At 39.9% G+C, this 15,888-nt stretch overlaps 1 protein-coding gene across 6 annotated transcripts in view; it reads left to right on the forward strand.

Annotated features, from left to right (window-relative positions):
• Positions 1–15,888, forward strand: part of carm1 (coactivator-associated arginine methyltransferase 1) — an 82,462-nt gene that overhangs the window by 49,137 nt on the left and 17,437 nt on the right. For 5 of the 6 annotated variants that reach the window (XM_072248383.1, XM_072248384.1, XM_072248385.1 and 2 more), the window contains 7 exons: positions 5,326–5,416; positions 8,100–8,181; positions 9,617–9,702; positions 11,359–11,448; positions 12,765–12,902; positions 13,491–13,580; positions 15,476–15,588. In XM_072248383.1, coding sequence (XP_072104484.1) covers positions 5,326–5,416; positions 8,100–8,181; positions 9,617–9,702; positions 11,359–11,448; positions 12,765–12,902; positions 13,491–13,580; positions 15,476–15,588 — 690 coding nt within the window. Of the gene's footprint in view, positions 1–5,325; positions 5,417–8,099; positions 8,182–9,616; positions 9,703–11,358; positions 11,449–12,764; positions 12,903–13,490; positions 13,585–15,475; positions 15,589–15,888 lie in introns of those variants that run through there. The other variant, XM_072248388.1, reaches the window with a different exon arrangement.

The following is a 15,888-nucleotide window of genomic DNA, read 5'->3' on the forward strand; positions in this document are numbered from 1 at the left end:
AGGTGGTTATTAATTTAATTTTAGATTTTCATACAACTGCTTGTGCTATTGCCTCCCTCACTGTACCTCATGAGGTTTCTTTTGCTAAGACGTAGGCAAAGCTACTTTAAGTCAGATCTCTGGGTGATGTTTGTCCCAACGAATCTGGAGTAAATCATTCTCTTGATCAGATTATTATTTAACTAATAACTTGTAAATAGTTTGTTAACATGACATATTTCTGTTGATTCAGATTCTAATTTAGCATCATAGTTACACAGCACGGAAAATGGTCCTTTAGCCCAACTTGTCAATGCTGACCACTTGGCATACCACAGGTAGTCTTGTGTGTCTGTGTTTGACCCATATCCCTCTAAACCTTCCCTATCCACATACCTGTCCAAACGTCTTTTAAATGATACATCCATCTCTAACCGTTCCTCTTTTTTTTCACATATCCACCAACCTCTGTGTGGGGTGGGGAAGCTGGCTCTCATGTCCTATTTAACTGTTTCCTCTCTCACCTTAAACCTGTACTTTTTAGTTTTGGACTCTGCTACACTTGGAAAAAGACTGGCCATTCAACTTGTCTATCCTTATGACGTCTACTGTTTTGTTGTTATTGTTGTTTCCTTTCTAACATAGAACATCATCTAATGTTTGCTTCATGAAGTGGAACCTGCCAATAAAAGTAGTAGTAGTTATTGCAAGGCTTTGGAAAATCGGTATCTCTGTTCAACTTCCTGGTAGCATATCAGTAGCATGTTGAATTATTGTGAATGGTGATAGGAAATTTAAACAGGGAGTATTTAATTGGTTGGAAAAGAAGTTTCAATTATTTAGATGTGACATGGCCATTGGCTGAAACATTTGTACCTTGTCTCTGATCCACAAGCAGTGTTGGACTTTTTGAAAATTGTTTCTCTGAAGTATTTAGTGTAAATCTGATCAGTCAACAAATGAGAGGAACTTATCAAAAATGCATTGGTGAACTGTTGACTAAATTAGCGAAAGTTAAGAGAAACACTAAGGAAATGGGTCAAAAAGGAAAGGCTTGTTAAAATTGAATGAGATGGAAGAACAGTTGAAAGAGGGAGTTACTGGAAATGTGGCGGTCAATGAATGATGGTCAACTCAGGCTGAGTGGGCTGAATGGCTTGTTTCCCCATAATATAACACAATAACTCTTTAATGTTAGAAATTCAAGCTGTAAACCACTGTTTTGATGGCATTATTGAAATCTAGAACTTCGAATTAGTAAGCAGTTTGTGTTTGTGTATGTGTAATTGTAATTTCCGTAGATGCTGGATTGCCTTTTTTTTTGATCTAATGAATAGTTTACTAAAGTTGTGTTCTGAAGCTATTTGAGATTCTGTCCCAAGTGGAGTCATGAGTCAAAGACTAATCTCCAATGATGACTCAAAGTAAGGTCTGCTTTCAGTTGACCTTTTGGGGTGTTTGCTAGAGTGATTTTTGAGCTCAATATACTTAATGGATGGCCTGTTCATTTTAAGTGCGCTGTTGTGCATAGAAATGTCGTAAGTGTATCTACAGGCAAAGGCTTCCATTATTAAAAGAGGCTAAAGTATGTCTTTTTGGTCCATTTTGTAGAAGAGTCTCTTGATTAGCTCACACTTAAGATTTAAATGCTCATTTGCAAGGACTGGATACCTCTGTTCGGAGCATTCTAGTGGGCCAAAGGTTTAATAGGAAGGAAAATGATTTTCTCTCATTTCAACTTTATGATAATGTGAACTCCTTGTCTGTCAGCTGTAACCCAGGTCAGTGCTGTGGTGTGCTGTTACTTACTTCTTCATTGTTTGATCGGCTATACAATTGCAGCTAACAGTTTATATTTTGCATTTGATCTCTATCTCCAGATGTATCCACCAGTAACTAACTCATTTCTTCTCTTTAAATGCACCATCTTGTCTTTAATCTGGCTAGACAGTGTGATTAAATTGCAGGCTTCAAGATGAAGGATACTAATATATCAAAGACGTGTTGCCAATTTGATCCTACCAGACTCTGCTGTATCTCCCAGTGATTAATTGAAAGGATGCTCCTTTTCTATTTGCAGTGATTTATCTTAATAATTTATTGGCGATTTTATGCTTTATCTGTAAATCAATAAATCCATAATGATTTATCTGTGCTGTAATATCGTAGGCCAAAGGGCCTGTGGTGTAATGTCCTATTAGTTGAATTGTAGGAAGCTCACTTTTGATTGAGTTATTTAACATACTATTTCCTACCTGGGTATAGGTCAGAACAATACAGCACAGGAGTTCACCATGTCTGTGCTGACCATGTTGCCAATTTAAACTAACCATATCTCTTTAATTAATCCCTACGTGTCTGTCACAAACCCTCTTAAATGTCGCTATCATAGCTGCCTTTACTGGCCATGCATTCTAATAACCTACCATATTTCAAACATAACAAAACCATCTCATAAATATATTCTTTAGATTGTTCCCCCCCCCCCCCCACCGCCGCTGAAACCTGTCGTAGATCTGTTCCACCTTTTCCTTGGTCAGTTGCCATGCTCACTTGCTCCCTCGATGAACTTTTAAGGGAATTCCTGTATATAATGGGTTAAGGTTGAGTACCGTCTGTGTATTCTGGTTTGTGGATGGCTACAGCATGTTTAAGGTGATGTCTCACAGCTGCACCTTTGGCACGAGATAGGGGTTAAAGCTCACACAGATCCACAAAAGACGTCTCCTGATTTTTCACACCTTCTGGTTTTGACAAAAGTCGGTTGCTGATGGAGATAAGACAGGACATTCCTTTCTTAATTAAAGCTTAAATTTGGTAGAGTCTCTCATCTAAGTTATTAAGTTTTGCTCTATTTGAGTAGCTGGAAAGTCTATCGAACTGATTGTCCTTTTGTATCGGTGGCCGTATAAATTGTAACAATTCTCACGCGCTCTCTCTCTCAACCAGGAGAAGTGAATGCTTCAAAAAGTGGAAATTGGCACACTCCATTCAGATGATGCCTGTATCTTAATGGGAGGCGCTCACAATCCAGCCTTGCTCTTGCCTTTTTTTAAATTAAGCAGCCCTGTGCAATTTAAAGGAACATGTGGGGTCTTCTGCGGACTTTGGGCTCAGAAAAAGCTAGGTGACGTGTGGTCTTAGATTTTTTAAAAATTACAAATCCTAGAAATCTGTAGCAAAGAAAGTAAATGATGGAAATATTCAGTAGGTTAGACAGCATCTGTGGAAAGAGATCATGTGTCTTAAATTGTTAGGTGGCAAATTGAGTTAGAGATCCTGATGAAGGCATCCTGAAAGTTTTGCCAAGCTTTTGTTTTATCTGATATAATTGGAGTGAAGGAAGTTTAAAAGAGATGGGTAGAGTTTTTTTTTGTGTCTGTTACATTTTTGCTTAGTGTGGTAACTGGAGGTAGAGGAAGATTTGCTCTGGGGACACATAAGCATTAGCCTCTTCTTTAATTCCAACTTATGGCATCAGAAGCAGATAGTGTTTTGATACCAATCGAAGTGCCATCCTATAGCCTGGAAGATCTAGTTGAGTGCAACCACAGGCGCTAGATTACCAGCTGTTTGGTATATTATTTAGTTCTTTGTTCCTTGTTTTTTTTTAATGTTTTTCATTGATCCCAGGTAAGGAAATCCTTTCTGATCTGTAGCCATAAGATTTTGTTGATCGATGAATGCTCTGATGTTTCTGCCAATTAGCTGGTTAGTGGAGGTGTAATTTACTGAGGCTGGACATGGTGCGTTCAACCTAACCTACTAGGCTGTTCAAATCTGATTACGCAAATTTAATTGGCAAGCTATTAACATTCAAAGTTTGAGCTTTTCTGCATCATGTTTTGTAATCTCATTCCACCGAGGTGCAACACAGAGCATCATAGGAAGTCATTCCTGCCTGTGGCCGTCAAACTTTACAACTCCTCCCTTGGAGGGTCAGACACCCTGAGCCAATAGGCTGGTCCTGGACTTATTTCCTGGCATAATTTACATATTACTATTTAACTATTTATGGTTTTATTACTATTTATTATTGTGCAACTGTAATGAAAACCAATTTCCCCCGGGATCAATAAAGTATGACTATGACTAATATGCAGCCTAGATCCACTTGTAATGATCTAGGGTTGATAATTAGTTTTGGTCTGAGTTCTCCTACTATTTAAGATCTGGGTTTGTAGCTGAGCAGGTGGCAGTTCCCAGTGCTCATTGATTACTGAATTTGTCTTTGGAGTAGGCAGCTTGCTTTACAGCCTATTTATCATGGCGTTCAAAGTTAAACTTGTTATCAAAGTTACAATATGTTACCGTATACTACTACCCTGAGCTTAGTTTTCTTGCAGGCATTCGCAGAAAAATTTAAAAAAAATACATTAGAATTTATGCAAACTATGCATGAACAAAGACTGACAGACAACCAATGTGCAAAAGAAGGCAAATTGTGCAGATGAAAATATTATTGAGAGCATGAATTGTAGAGTACTTGAAAGTGAGTCCACAGATTATGGACAGCAACACACAGAGAAGTTGCTGGTGAACGCAGCAGGCCAGGCAACATCAGATTATGTAGGGGGAGGGATGGAGCCAAGAGCTGGACAGTTGATTGGAAAAGGGATATGAGAGGATCATGGGACAGGAGGCCTAGGGAGAAAGAAAGGGGGAGTGGGAAAGCCCAGAGGATGAGCAAGGGGTATAGTGAGAGGGACAGAGGGAGAAAAAGGAAAGAGAGAGAAAAAGAATATGTGTATATAAATAAGTAACGGATGACTATGGAATCAGTTCAGAGTTCTAATGAGTGCTGTTATCCATGTTGGTTCAGGAGCCTGATGGTTGAAGGGTAATAAATGTTCCTGAACCTGGTGGTGTGGAACCTAAGGCTCCAGTACCTCCTGCCTGATGAGAGCCGTGAGGACTGCATGGCCTGAACGGCGGAGGTCTTTGATATTGGATGCTGCTTTCTTGTGGTAGCACTCCCAAGTAAATGTTCTGAAAGGTAGAGAGTGTTTTGCCTGTGATGGACTGAGCTACATCCACCACTTTTGGTAGACTTTTCTGTTCCTGGGCATTCATATTTCCATACTAGGCCATTGAGGCGATCAGTTAGGATACTCTCTACTGTGCACGTACAGAAGTTTGTCAAAACTTTTTGGTGACATGCCAAATCTATACAAACTTCTTAGAAAGTAGGAGGTCTGTTGTGGTAGGATCAAATGCTTCAGATCCATTCTATTAGTGTTGAGACAATTCGAACTACTTGTGCTATCAGCATGCTCCCATAGAATTAGAGGAAAAATCCAGATGAATTTGGTGATGATGACTAATGTTTATTTGTATAATTTCCAGGTAACTTATTTCCAACTCTGGGTGATGTTCACCTTGCACCCTTCACAGATGAACAGCTTTACATGGAGCAGTTTACAAAAGCAAACTTCTGGTATGATTGCTGTTTTGCTATAGTGTGGGTAATGAGCAACATTAAGATATAGTTCAGTATGAAAACCTACAATATAATTGTTTTTGGTGCCTTCTATTGAAATGTTATGCAGAGGACACACATTTGGGAAGGAAGGTGTTACGGCATCGTTGCCAATGTGAGTATGACTGATGTTGTTGCAAAATATTCAATGTGCTCAGTGATCCATTCACAAAGGTAAATCTGAACATGCAAAAGAAGTTGCAAACTCCCAATGAAAACATTACCCATGGGGAATTGTTACCCATAACATTATGCATCTGCTCTTTCCCAGCAGTGAGTTCACATGAACACACGCTGAATGCTGGAGGAACTCAGCAGATCTATGGAAAAGATTACGGTTGACTTTTCAGGCCAATACTCTTTGGCAGGACTGGAGGAAAAAAAAGCTGAGTAGATTTAAAAGATAGGGGAGGGAAGAGAAAAACACAGGGTGAGAGGTGAAACCTGAAGGGGGAGGGTGAAATAAAGAGCTGGGAAATTGGTGAAAGAGATATAAAACTGGAGAAGAGGGAATATAATAGGAGAGGATAGAGGGCCGCAGAAGAAAGAAAAGGGAGGAGGAGCACCAGAGGAAGCCATGGATAGATGTATTGGAATGGGAAGTGGAATTAAAAGGGTGGCCACTGGGAGATCCCACTTTTTCTGGCGGACAAAACATAAGCTGCTCGGGGAAGCGATCTCCCAGTATACATTGAATCTCACAAATGTACAGGAAGTCACACCGGGAGCACCAGACACAGTGCATGACCCAACAAACTCTCAGGTGAAGTGTTGTCTCACCTGGAAGGACTGTTTGGGGCCCTGAATGGTAGTGGGGGAGGAGATGTAGGGGCAGATGTAGCATTTGTTCTACTTGCAAGGGTGTCAGGAGAGAGATCAGTGGGGAGGGACAAATGGACCAGGGAGTTCCCTGTGGAAATCGGAAAGTGAGGGGGAGGGAACGATGTGTTTGGTGGTGGGATCCCGTTGAAGTTCACAAGGTTGGATTAAGGTGATTCCCGTGTCAATTATCTCCACTCTTGAAATAACTTTGTCACTGTACTGAGTTGGTATTTTACATCTGTAGGCAACAATATTGTTTCCATTAGAAGTTCGTTTTCTGGTAATGGTATGCACTTTACCTCTCCTCCTGTCATGTGTTTTTATATTTTCCACAGCATTAGTTTGATTTTTTTTCCCCTTACTATTTTGCAATGGTTCCTATCTGCCTACGAATATACAGAAAATACATTTAGTAAAAACAAACTCCAATTCCAAGCTAAAGAGAAATGCTCAAAATGTTGGAGTGGATTCAAAGCTCAGCAAGTGCAAGTCCATGCAGTATTTTGTGGAACAGGGTAGTTCCTTCACGAACACCTGTTATGGCAAAGCTGCTGCTCAACTTGTGTTGAAAATTTGCATGTGTTCCATCTGTGATTGGCAGTTCCTCTGCGGCTAGGAGTCTGAGTTATGAAGTCTGCTGAGAAGTTTTAGCGAGCATGCATTCTTCGTTTTGAAAATAAGAATAGCTCCTTTCTGGTGGGAGAGGAGAAACACTGAGATGTAATTCTTTATGAAAATCTGTACAATGCTGAGTCTGGTACAAATAAAGCAAATTAGTTTGATTTACTCAGAAAATGGACTATTTAAAGAGCAGAGGAAACTGAACTCAAAGGACCCCCCCACCCCCCGCCTCCAGTGAAACCAGCATATTTTCCCCAGAAGAATTCAGTAAGTTGGGGAGGTCGTTGCACACAATTTTTATACATAAAGTTAATCTGTGGTTTGCCAGCAAGTTCAACATTCAAGATTGTTTAATGTCATTTCCAGTACACAAGTGTAAAGGGGAGTGAAATAATTGCTCCAGATCTGCTGTGGCAGGGAAAGAAACAATAAGATAATGAAATCCCTGACTAGAAACTTTGAAACCAACACCATTATTAGGAGCCAGGGAAGCCACTTTATCTCTGTGTGCCACCATTTGAAACTGCCTCTGCGATGGGATAATTCCCCTACCCTCTCCGCGCTGAGAATACACTTTCATTATACTATAAAATTGTTTTACACCCTAGATTTGTTGCTGTGAATAGAAAGGGAAATGTTCTTTTGTGCAATGTTGTCCCTGTCATTTGCAGCAGTTTGTCTGCTTCCTCATTTCCAACCACAACCTCTGGCACCTGTACAGCCCTATGCTGCTCTTGACAGGTTTACTCTAGGGGATATAAATAGGTCTCATGTCTATCAGAGCTATCAGTTTCCTGTAACCAGTAAACACATGGAAAGTCATGTTTTTTGGAAATGCCATAAATACTGTATTCTGCAGTGATTGTGATGAACGATTTGTGTTACATTAAGCATGCTAGTGTTCTTGACCCTTCACCCTGTAGTGATACATTTGGTCACCAAAAAACTGTAGCATTGTAGGAGCAAACAGCAAGATTTTCTGGTTATACTAAAACCAAATCTTCTGCATAGAGAAGTTTAAATGTGGATAGGATTCTATCCATGCACTTGTGTTTTTGTACTATTGTAGATTATTACTGGTCCCAATCTGCTTATGAATTTGGCTTAGGAGATTTTGTTTCATCAGAAGGGGTATTTGCGGTGTCAATCCAGTACTTGGTGTATTTCTGTTCATCACTGTATCTGTGTTTGATGCCAGGTATCAGCCGTCATTCCACGGTGTGGATTTATCAGCCCTGCGGGGCGCTGCTGTAGATGAATACTTCAAACAGCCAATCGTGGTGAGTGGGCTGATGTGTTTATTTTGTTAGTTATTGCTATCTTTAATCCGTCATAGATTTAGATAACAGCTGTCAGAAAGGATACCAGGGTTGTTAAATTTTTTTTCTGTTCCCCTGCAGCACAGTTTAAAAAAAAAAAGCCAGAATACTGTATTTTGGTCTCCTTAGACCTGTGGAGTTTTAAAATAAATAAGTTGTTGTTTTTGAATAGGATTAGATTGGCCTTTGCTGTTCCATGATTCAGGTTTCATGCCAGCACTGTGCTCTGTCATCTCACCCATGAAATATCAAAGTCTAAGTCTGTCCCAAGCCTTTGTGGCCCATCAGGCCGGTGCTTATGCCAGTTTCTGTGGGGTGGAGCAACTGAGAGTACAAGACTCTTCTTCCCCCCCCCCCCCCCCCGGACCCCCGGATAGGACGGCAGTCTATCGCAAGGTTAACCCCCAGCATTTGCCGGTACCCTGGGTGGACTGGAGCAGTGTGTGGTTAAGGGCCTTGCTCCAAGACACAACACGCTGCCTTGGCCCAAGGCCCAAGACACAACACGCTGCCTTGGCCGAGACTCAAACCCATGACCTTCAGATGGTGAGCCCAACGCCCTAACCACTTGGCCATGCGCCACACACCCATGAAATATAGCTGTTGCATATTCCTGGAACCACTTGGCCCATCCAATACATTGAGAGAGAATTTGCCAGAAAGAACATTTATACTTTTACAATTAAATATTTCTGTTGTAATTTTCAAGACATAGGTGTAGAAGTATGCTATTCAGCCCATCGAATCTGGTCTGCCATTCCATCATAGCTGATTGATTATCCCCTTCAACCCCATTCTCCTGCCTTTTCCACGTAACCCTTGACACCCTTACTAATCAAGTACCTATCAATCCCCGCTTTAAGTATACCACAGTGACTTGACGTCCACAGATTCGCCATCCTCTGACTGAAGAAATTCCTTCTCATCTGTTCTAAAGGGATGTCCTTCTGTTCTGCAGCTCTGCCGTCTGACCCTACATTCTCCACATCCACCGTATCTAGGCCTTTCAATATTATGATATAGTGTATAAATTAACATAATAAGGCTATTAATCAGGGCATTAAATACAAACTGATGCAACACACACACACACACACACACACACACACACACACACACACACACACACACACACACACACACACACAAAAAATGCTGGTGGAACGCAGCAGGCCAGGCAGCAACCTGGCCCGAAACGTCTCTATAGATGCTGCCTGGCCTGCTGCGTTCCACCAGCACTTTGTGTGTTTGTTGCTTGTATTTCCAGCACCTACAGATTTCCTCATGTCTGTGTTTTTAAATACAAACTGATCCTCAGTTGGTTTGTTACATTTCCAGTCTAATGGTTGTAGATTAGCCACTTCACGTGTAACGCTGACAATTTTCTGTTTTTAAGGACACATTTGATATCCGGATTCTAATGGCCAAGTCGGTGAAGTACACAGTGAACTTTCTAGAAGCCGAAGAGAATGATTTGCACCGGTAAGATGTCGAACTCAGAGTGCACAGTGCTGATGGAATACAAGTCCCAGAGAATCGTCATACAACTCCTATGTCTGGGGCTGGAGAGTCTCAATGAACAGGGCTGACGGAGCACCAGTCACACAGCATCGCCACACAACTCCTGTATTTATTGGGGCTGGAATCAATTGGCTGAATTCAGGATTTGCTTGCAGGACTGCTAAATTCCCTGGTTATTTCAACAGCCAATCCGTTAATGTTATTACAAGGGCGGAAGTACTGTAATTTCACGAAAATAACCCAGAAGGTATATCTTAAAACAAAATGATAGTGAGGGTTATGTGGGCGACTTTTGTTTACAGAAGGCCTGACCAGTTCGATTACCCTGCAGTCACTGGTAAGTTGATGTGAGAATGGGAATGGCTGAATCTTGTATCTGTGTGTGTAAACAGGCAATTGTGACGATGTACAAGTTGTTATTCGCTGTTTTCTTTTAAACCAGTAAGTCTTTATAAGCACAATAGCATATCTTAAGTGACATTGAGCCAAAAGAGGTGCACACAATATGCTGTGACCTCATTGTCCGCCTTTACAAAAATGTGGAGGGGTCAGATTTTCGTGAAATTACAGTAGGTCTGCTCTGATCTACTTCTGTCTAGCTACATAACATGTCTAATACCTGGCTAAAATACCGTAAGCTGATGCTGGTCCCACTTGCCTCCAGTATCATCCAGGTGTTCTGCAGTCCCAATCCTCTTGATTTTTTTCTTTTGGTCCCCACCGTTTTCAGCATGGCCTGCTTGACCAGAAGCATGACATTGATAACTCTTCTGTGTCAGATAGCCTGATGGATAACTAGGAACCACCTCAATGCCCTGATCAGTAGGCTCTAATTACATGGTAAACCTTGAGTAAAAAACAACATCCCAAGATAAGCCATGTAATTGATCTAGAGTGATGTTTTAAAATTTGATAAGCTGTTCAAGAGATGGCTCTGAAGAAATACTTCTGTCACTTTGTGGGCACTGTTGTTCACTGTAATGGTGATTCCACTAACAGTCATATCATAAGTGCTGTAATATGAAGAACTATGATTACTGCCCATCAAGTGCAGTTGGCTGTGGTCTGTTGCACAAGAATGTCAGATCTTACTGTTGTTCCTGACATGTCTTGTTCTAATCGTTTAATGTTCCCTCACTCTGTGTGTTATGCACACAACTGAAATCTTTTGAATATAAGTTTCTGATAACCATTCTGATTCCATAGTAAGAATTTTACTGTTGTATTATGACAGTGTGTTTTTTAATAATTATTGTGGATTTGGATAAATTGAATATTTCTGACGGTCTCCTTTAGCAGTTCCATTAACAAGAGTAGCTATACGTAGGTTAAAGCATAGAGTAGGAAATCTGGCCTAGTCAGTATTGGAATGTTGAGGCACATCATCTGATATATTTTATCCCACTTTTTAAAAAAAAAAAAAAACAACTTGCATTTGCAAAACTATAATTAAATTTCTAACTTTCCCCTTTTTCTTTTTGGGGGTGTGCTGGGGTGTGTGATGTGTGCATGCGTGTGTAGGAAACAAAATATTCTGCTTGAACGTTGAGCTGTAATAAGACATTGATTTTTGGCCTGGCTGTTTCAATTCTTTTCATTTCTCATTTCTTTTTTCAGAATAGAAATTCCATTCAAGTTCCATATGTTGCATTCAGGGTTAGTCCATGGTTTGGCATTCTGGTTTGACGTGGCCTTCATTGGATCTCAGTGAGTTTGTTTTCTATTTGAAGTTGTATAATTTGTTAGATTAGTTATTGCTTAAAGTGAAATGTGTTTGAGGTTTGAGTTGTGTGATGCTGCAGTTGTAAACATTTTTAAAAAGTGAATTGCCGTATTTAATTATCAAGAAGACATTCAGCTCCTTAAACCTGTTTTAGTGAAGTCTTTGTTCATCATCTCCACCTTGGTGTTATAAACCGTCAGTTGGAAAGCACATTAGCCCAATTGATACAGTGGTTAGTGCAATTGCTTTACAGTGCCAGCTTGTAAACCTGGGGTTCAATTTCCCTCAGCTCGTCAGTAAAGAGTTCAAACTGGTTTCCTCCCACATTCCAAAGATGTACAGGTTAGAGTTAGTAAGTTGTGGGCATGCTATGTTGCTGCTGGAAGCATGATGACACTCGCCACTTGCAGGTGACCCAGCACAATCCTCGCTGATTTGATTTTATGCAAACAACACATTTCAGTGTAAGTTTCAATGTACCTGTGACAAACAGAGCTAATCTTTATCAATTGTAAATTGACTAGCCAGACAAAAATACATTCAACCCTTCAGTGAAATTGAAACTCAGTGTTTTAAGGCAAGATGTGGGGTGGAAGGAAGCGTGGGACTTTATTAGGTTAAAGTTATTTTACATTGCCGTGGAAGGAATTGGTTTAATGCCTTTATTAATACAATAGTTTTATCCCCCCCCCCCCACTACCACTACTTCATCATTTCCTATTAGTTACTTAAGTACAGACACTCCTGTACCTAGTGTCACTTAATGTACATATAGTCAATGTATACAAGCTGTGTTATGTATTTATATTTATTGGGTTTTTATTACTGTGTTCTTTATTTTTTTTGTGCTGCATTGGATCTGGTCTGACAACTATTTTGTTCTCCTTTACACTTGTGTACATGAAATGACAAGCAATTTTTGAATCTTGAATTCTGCAGAAGGCTGAGAAAATTTCTCCTTTTTCCGATGTGGTAATCTAGAGTTAGGAGCGTAAGAAAAATTCACTAAAGTGAGAATTTTTCAAATTCTCTGCTGTGGAGATGTGTAAACATTAAGTATATTCATTGGTGTGTTAAATACGTCTGTGGGCAAATGAAGAATCACATGATAGATTACAAGAATAGATTAGCAATAATAGACAGAAGATATTTGGGCCAAACGGCCTAGTCATAATGGAAACCATTACTGGATCTATAGTTAAAACAATAAATAATTTTATAACAAGATAAGGTGTTGTAGCCTGTTTTAACAGTGCTGTTATTCTCCTGATGTCTGCTGACTTCATTTTGTCACTTTCAGGATGACAGTGTGGCTCTCCACTGCTCCGACAGAACCTTTGACTCATTGGTACCAAGTTCGCTGTTTGCTTCAGTCACCACTTTTCACTAAGGCTGGTGATACTCTCTCAGGGACTGTCGTGCTGAATGCCAATAAAAGGCAAGCTGTGTCATATAAATATCAGTGTTAAATCTACTGGGTTTAAAATGAAAAAAAATTGTATCATGAATTGTTTTATGCCATAAATATCAAAGTTGTATTACAGACATAAACCAAATTTCTCATGTGCGCAAAAGATTGTCAGACAGTTATGAACCTTTAAAAAATTATATATTTATATTGTATATTTTGTGTATATATATATAAAAAAAAACAGAACATTTTAGAGCTTGACACCTAGGTTGATGAAAATGCCTTTCCCAGTAGCAGGACAATTGAAAATTGAGGGAAATCGGAGTGAAGTTGTTTTCAGATGTCTCAGAGTTGTGTGGATAGGAGGAATTTTGGGGATGAGAAGACATTGGAGACATGTAAAGTACAAATGTATATTGGACCACTGACATTGAGGATTGTATTAAACAATACATTTTGCATTGCATTGTGGCCTTGTGTTTAACTGTTTTTTGCTCTTTAGATTAGTTTCTGAAACAGATAAGATAAATTATACTGAGCATGAATCTCATCAGTGACTTTTTATCTAATTTATGGCCTCTAAGTGTAATTGAATTTTGCTTTACTTTTCTGTAGGCAAAGTTATGACATAAGTATTCTAGCCCAGGTAGATCAGACTGGTTCCAAATCTAGTAACCTACTCGACCTGAAGAATCCCTTTTTCAGGTAAGCGTTGCAATCCAATGCTATTTTTTGCCTTGCTATATTGAAATATTTATTCACATTATACTTTGAATTCTTCTCCTTTCTCTTCACCCTGGCTTTCTAAAAAGAGCATGCATTCCTCCTAAGTTGTCATTCCAAGACTGCCCGAATCTGTCTTCAGATCACTTAGCCAAGTAATGTTGACTATATCAGTGAAGATGTCTGTGACGGGGATAAACTAATGCAGAAGTCAAGGGTCAACCAAAGAAAATAGCAGAGAAATCGGACTACTCTGTATTTCAGAAGTAATCTGCTTGTGAAATCATCAAATGCTATGCTCAGATGTCTCCACAGGAGCCATTGAATTATAAAATGAATATCCTTGGCATCTCACAATCCTGTGAATATTGATGAATGCCTGTAGCTAGCTATTCTTGCCTGTTGAATTCTCACATTTAAAGGGTGTTTTGATGACAAATTTAAAATGATATATAAAATATCTTATTCTGGACAATTTTTAAAGAGGGCAGCAAGCTGAAATCCCCCAAAGCCCATAAATATGCTCTGCAGAAACAAAGTGATAGTTTTGTAACTTTGGCAAGGGATTGGGAAGAGGTGAATCCTATGTTTAAGTGTAACTTAACACTGAAGTCGCATTGAATTCTGTGAGGTTGTGATTGTATTATCATGTTTCCTAAGCACATTCTCCTGCCTTGTAAGCTGAAAAATCAGGAAGCCTGAAAAGTTTATAATTCCAAGTGACTATTTTACGTTTTTCCATGTTTATTTAAAACGTGACTAATTATCTCCACTCAAAGTATGTTGTCTTTGTGTTGGACATTAGGACGTGTATGAAAATATTAAGAACTGGCTGCCGTAGAAATGAATTGGTGGATTAGTAAAGACATTGATAACCTAAAGTATCTGTAAGAATTAAATGAAAAGGAGCATTGGGTGAAGTACTGGGGTGTTAGGAATATACGGAGGAGCTAAAAATGTTGGAAATGTGTCACCCATTGAGTCTGTAGACTGAACTTATTGATTTCTTATTCTGGAACTGTACCTCTATTAGAAATGTAAATCAATTTTCTGTGGGCTGGAAAACAGTAGTGATGCAAGGCAAAAAGGATGTGAAGTGGAAAGTAAAGGCAATGAATGGGTTTTAGTTTCTTTGTTGTGCAATTCTAGTCGAGGAATAGAGAGTATTGAGGATCAGAGGGCCCTGGTGTCCGGGTCCTAGGGTACTCGAGGACAGCAGTACAAGTAAGCATGCTGGCGAAAAGAGTACAGGATACATGCGTTCATTAGCAGAGGCATATAAGAGCAGGAGGTTACAATACAGCTTTTTGAAGCACAAGTATGCCACACCTGGAGTACTGTGCGTTACCACACTCTGGGAGGGATACAGTGGAATGGTGCAGAGGAGCTTCACTAGGATGGGGAGTGAGTGCTTCAGTTATGAGGAGAGACTGGTTTTGCTTTTGTTGGAGTAAGAAGGGTCATGATAGCCATACAGAAACTTGTAGGATGTAGTTAGTAAGAACTTTTATCCAAGAACAGGTGTCTAGACTAGAGAGCATAAATTTAAAGTAATGGCCAAAAGGTTTGGAGGGAATCTGAGGAGACATTTTTCCACCCAATGCATGGTTACATCTTGAACACACTTCCGAAGAGGTTAGTGAAGACAGGTACTCTCATAGTAACTAGATGAGCACTTAAATTGCCAAGATGCTACAGACCAGGAGCAGGTAAGTGGGATTAGTGTAAGTTGATAGTCGACAATTGGGGTGTTGGGCCAAAAGAGATGTTTCAGGCAATTTGACTCTGTGACCGCCCTCTATTTTTCCCTGTAAAAATATATGATTATGTATGTTGCTCCTTGGTTCTGTAATGATGTTATTTTCCCTTTTGGACAGGTACACGGGTACCACTCCCTCACCGCCACCAGGTTCACATTATGTATCGCCATCAGAGACTATGTGGAATACATCTGCTTCTTACAACCTTAGCTCAGGATTAGCAGTATCTGGTATGGTGCTCCTGTGTCTCTGGCCTGCAAAATATCAATAAATCTCTTTCAGGCATTCTGAGTTTAGAGTCGTATGTTGTCTACTTTATCAAGTGGACCTACATTCACTGTGGGCATTTTGTCTCGGATACATCTGCTGTGCTATTTGAATGCAAATATTCAGTGATGACTCGTTGCCTTGTGTGTATGAACCCAGCTTATTCAGTTAGCTCTGACATTGCTTTTCCACTCTTGAGTATGCAATAGTAGGGTAGGTGTCCAGATGAATAGGGCAGTGTCCTTAGCTGATCCTGGTTTTGA

This window comes from Mobula birostris, chromosome 32 (genome assembly GCF_030028105.1).
Source record: "Mobula birostris isolate sMobBir1 chromosome 32, sMobBir1.hap1, whole genome shotgun sequence".
Classification (NCBI taxonomy): domain Eukaryota; kingdom Metazoa; phylum Chordata; class Chondrichthyes; order Myliobatiformes; family Myliobatidae; genus Mobula; species Mobula birostris.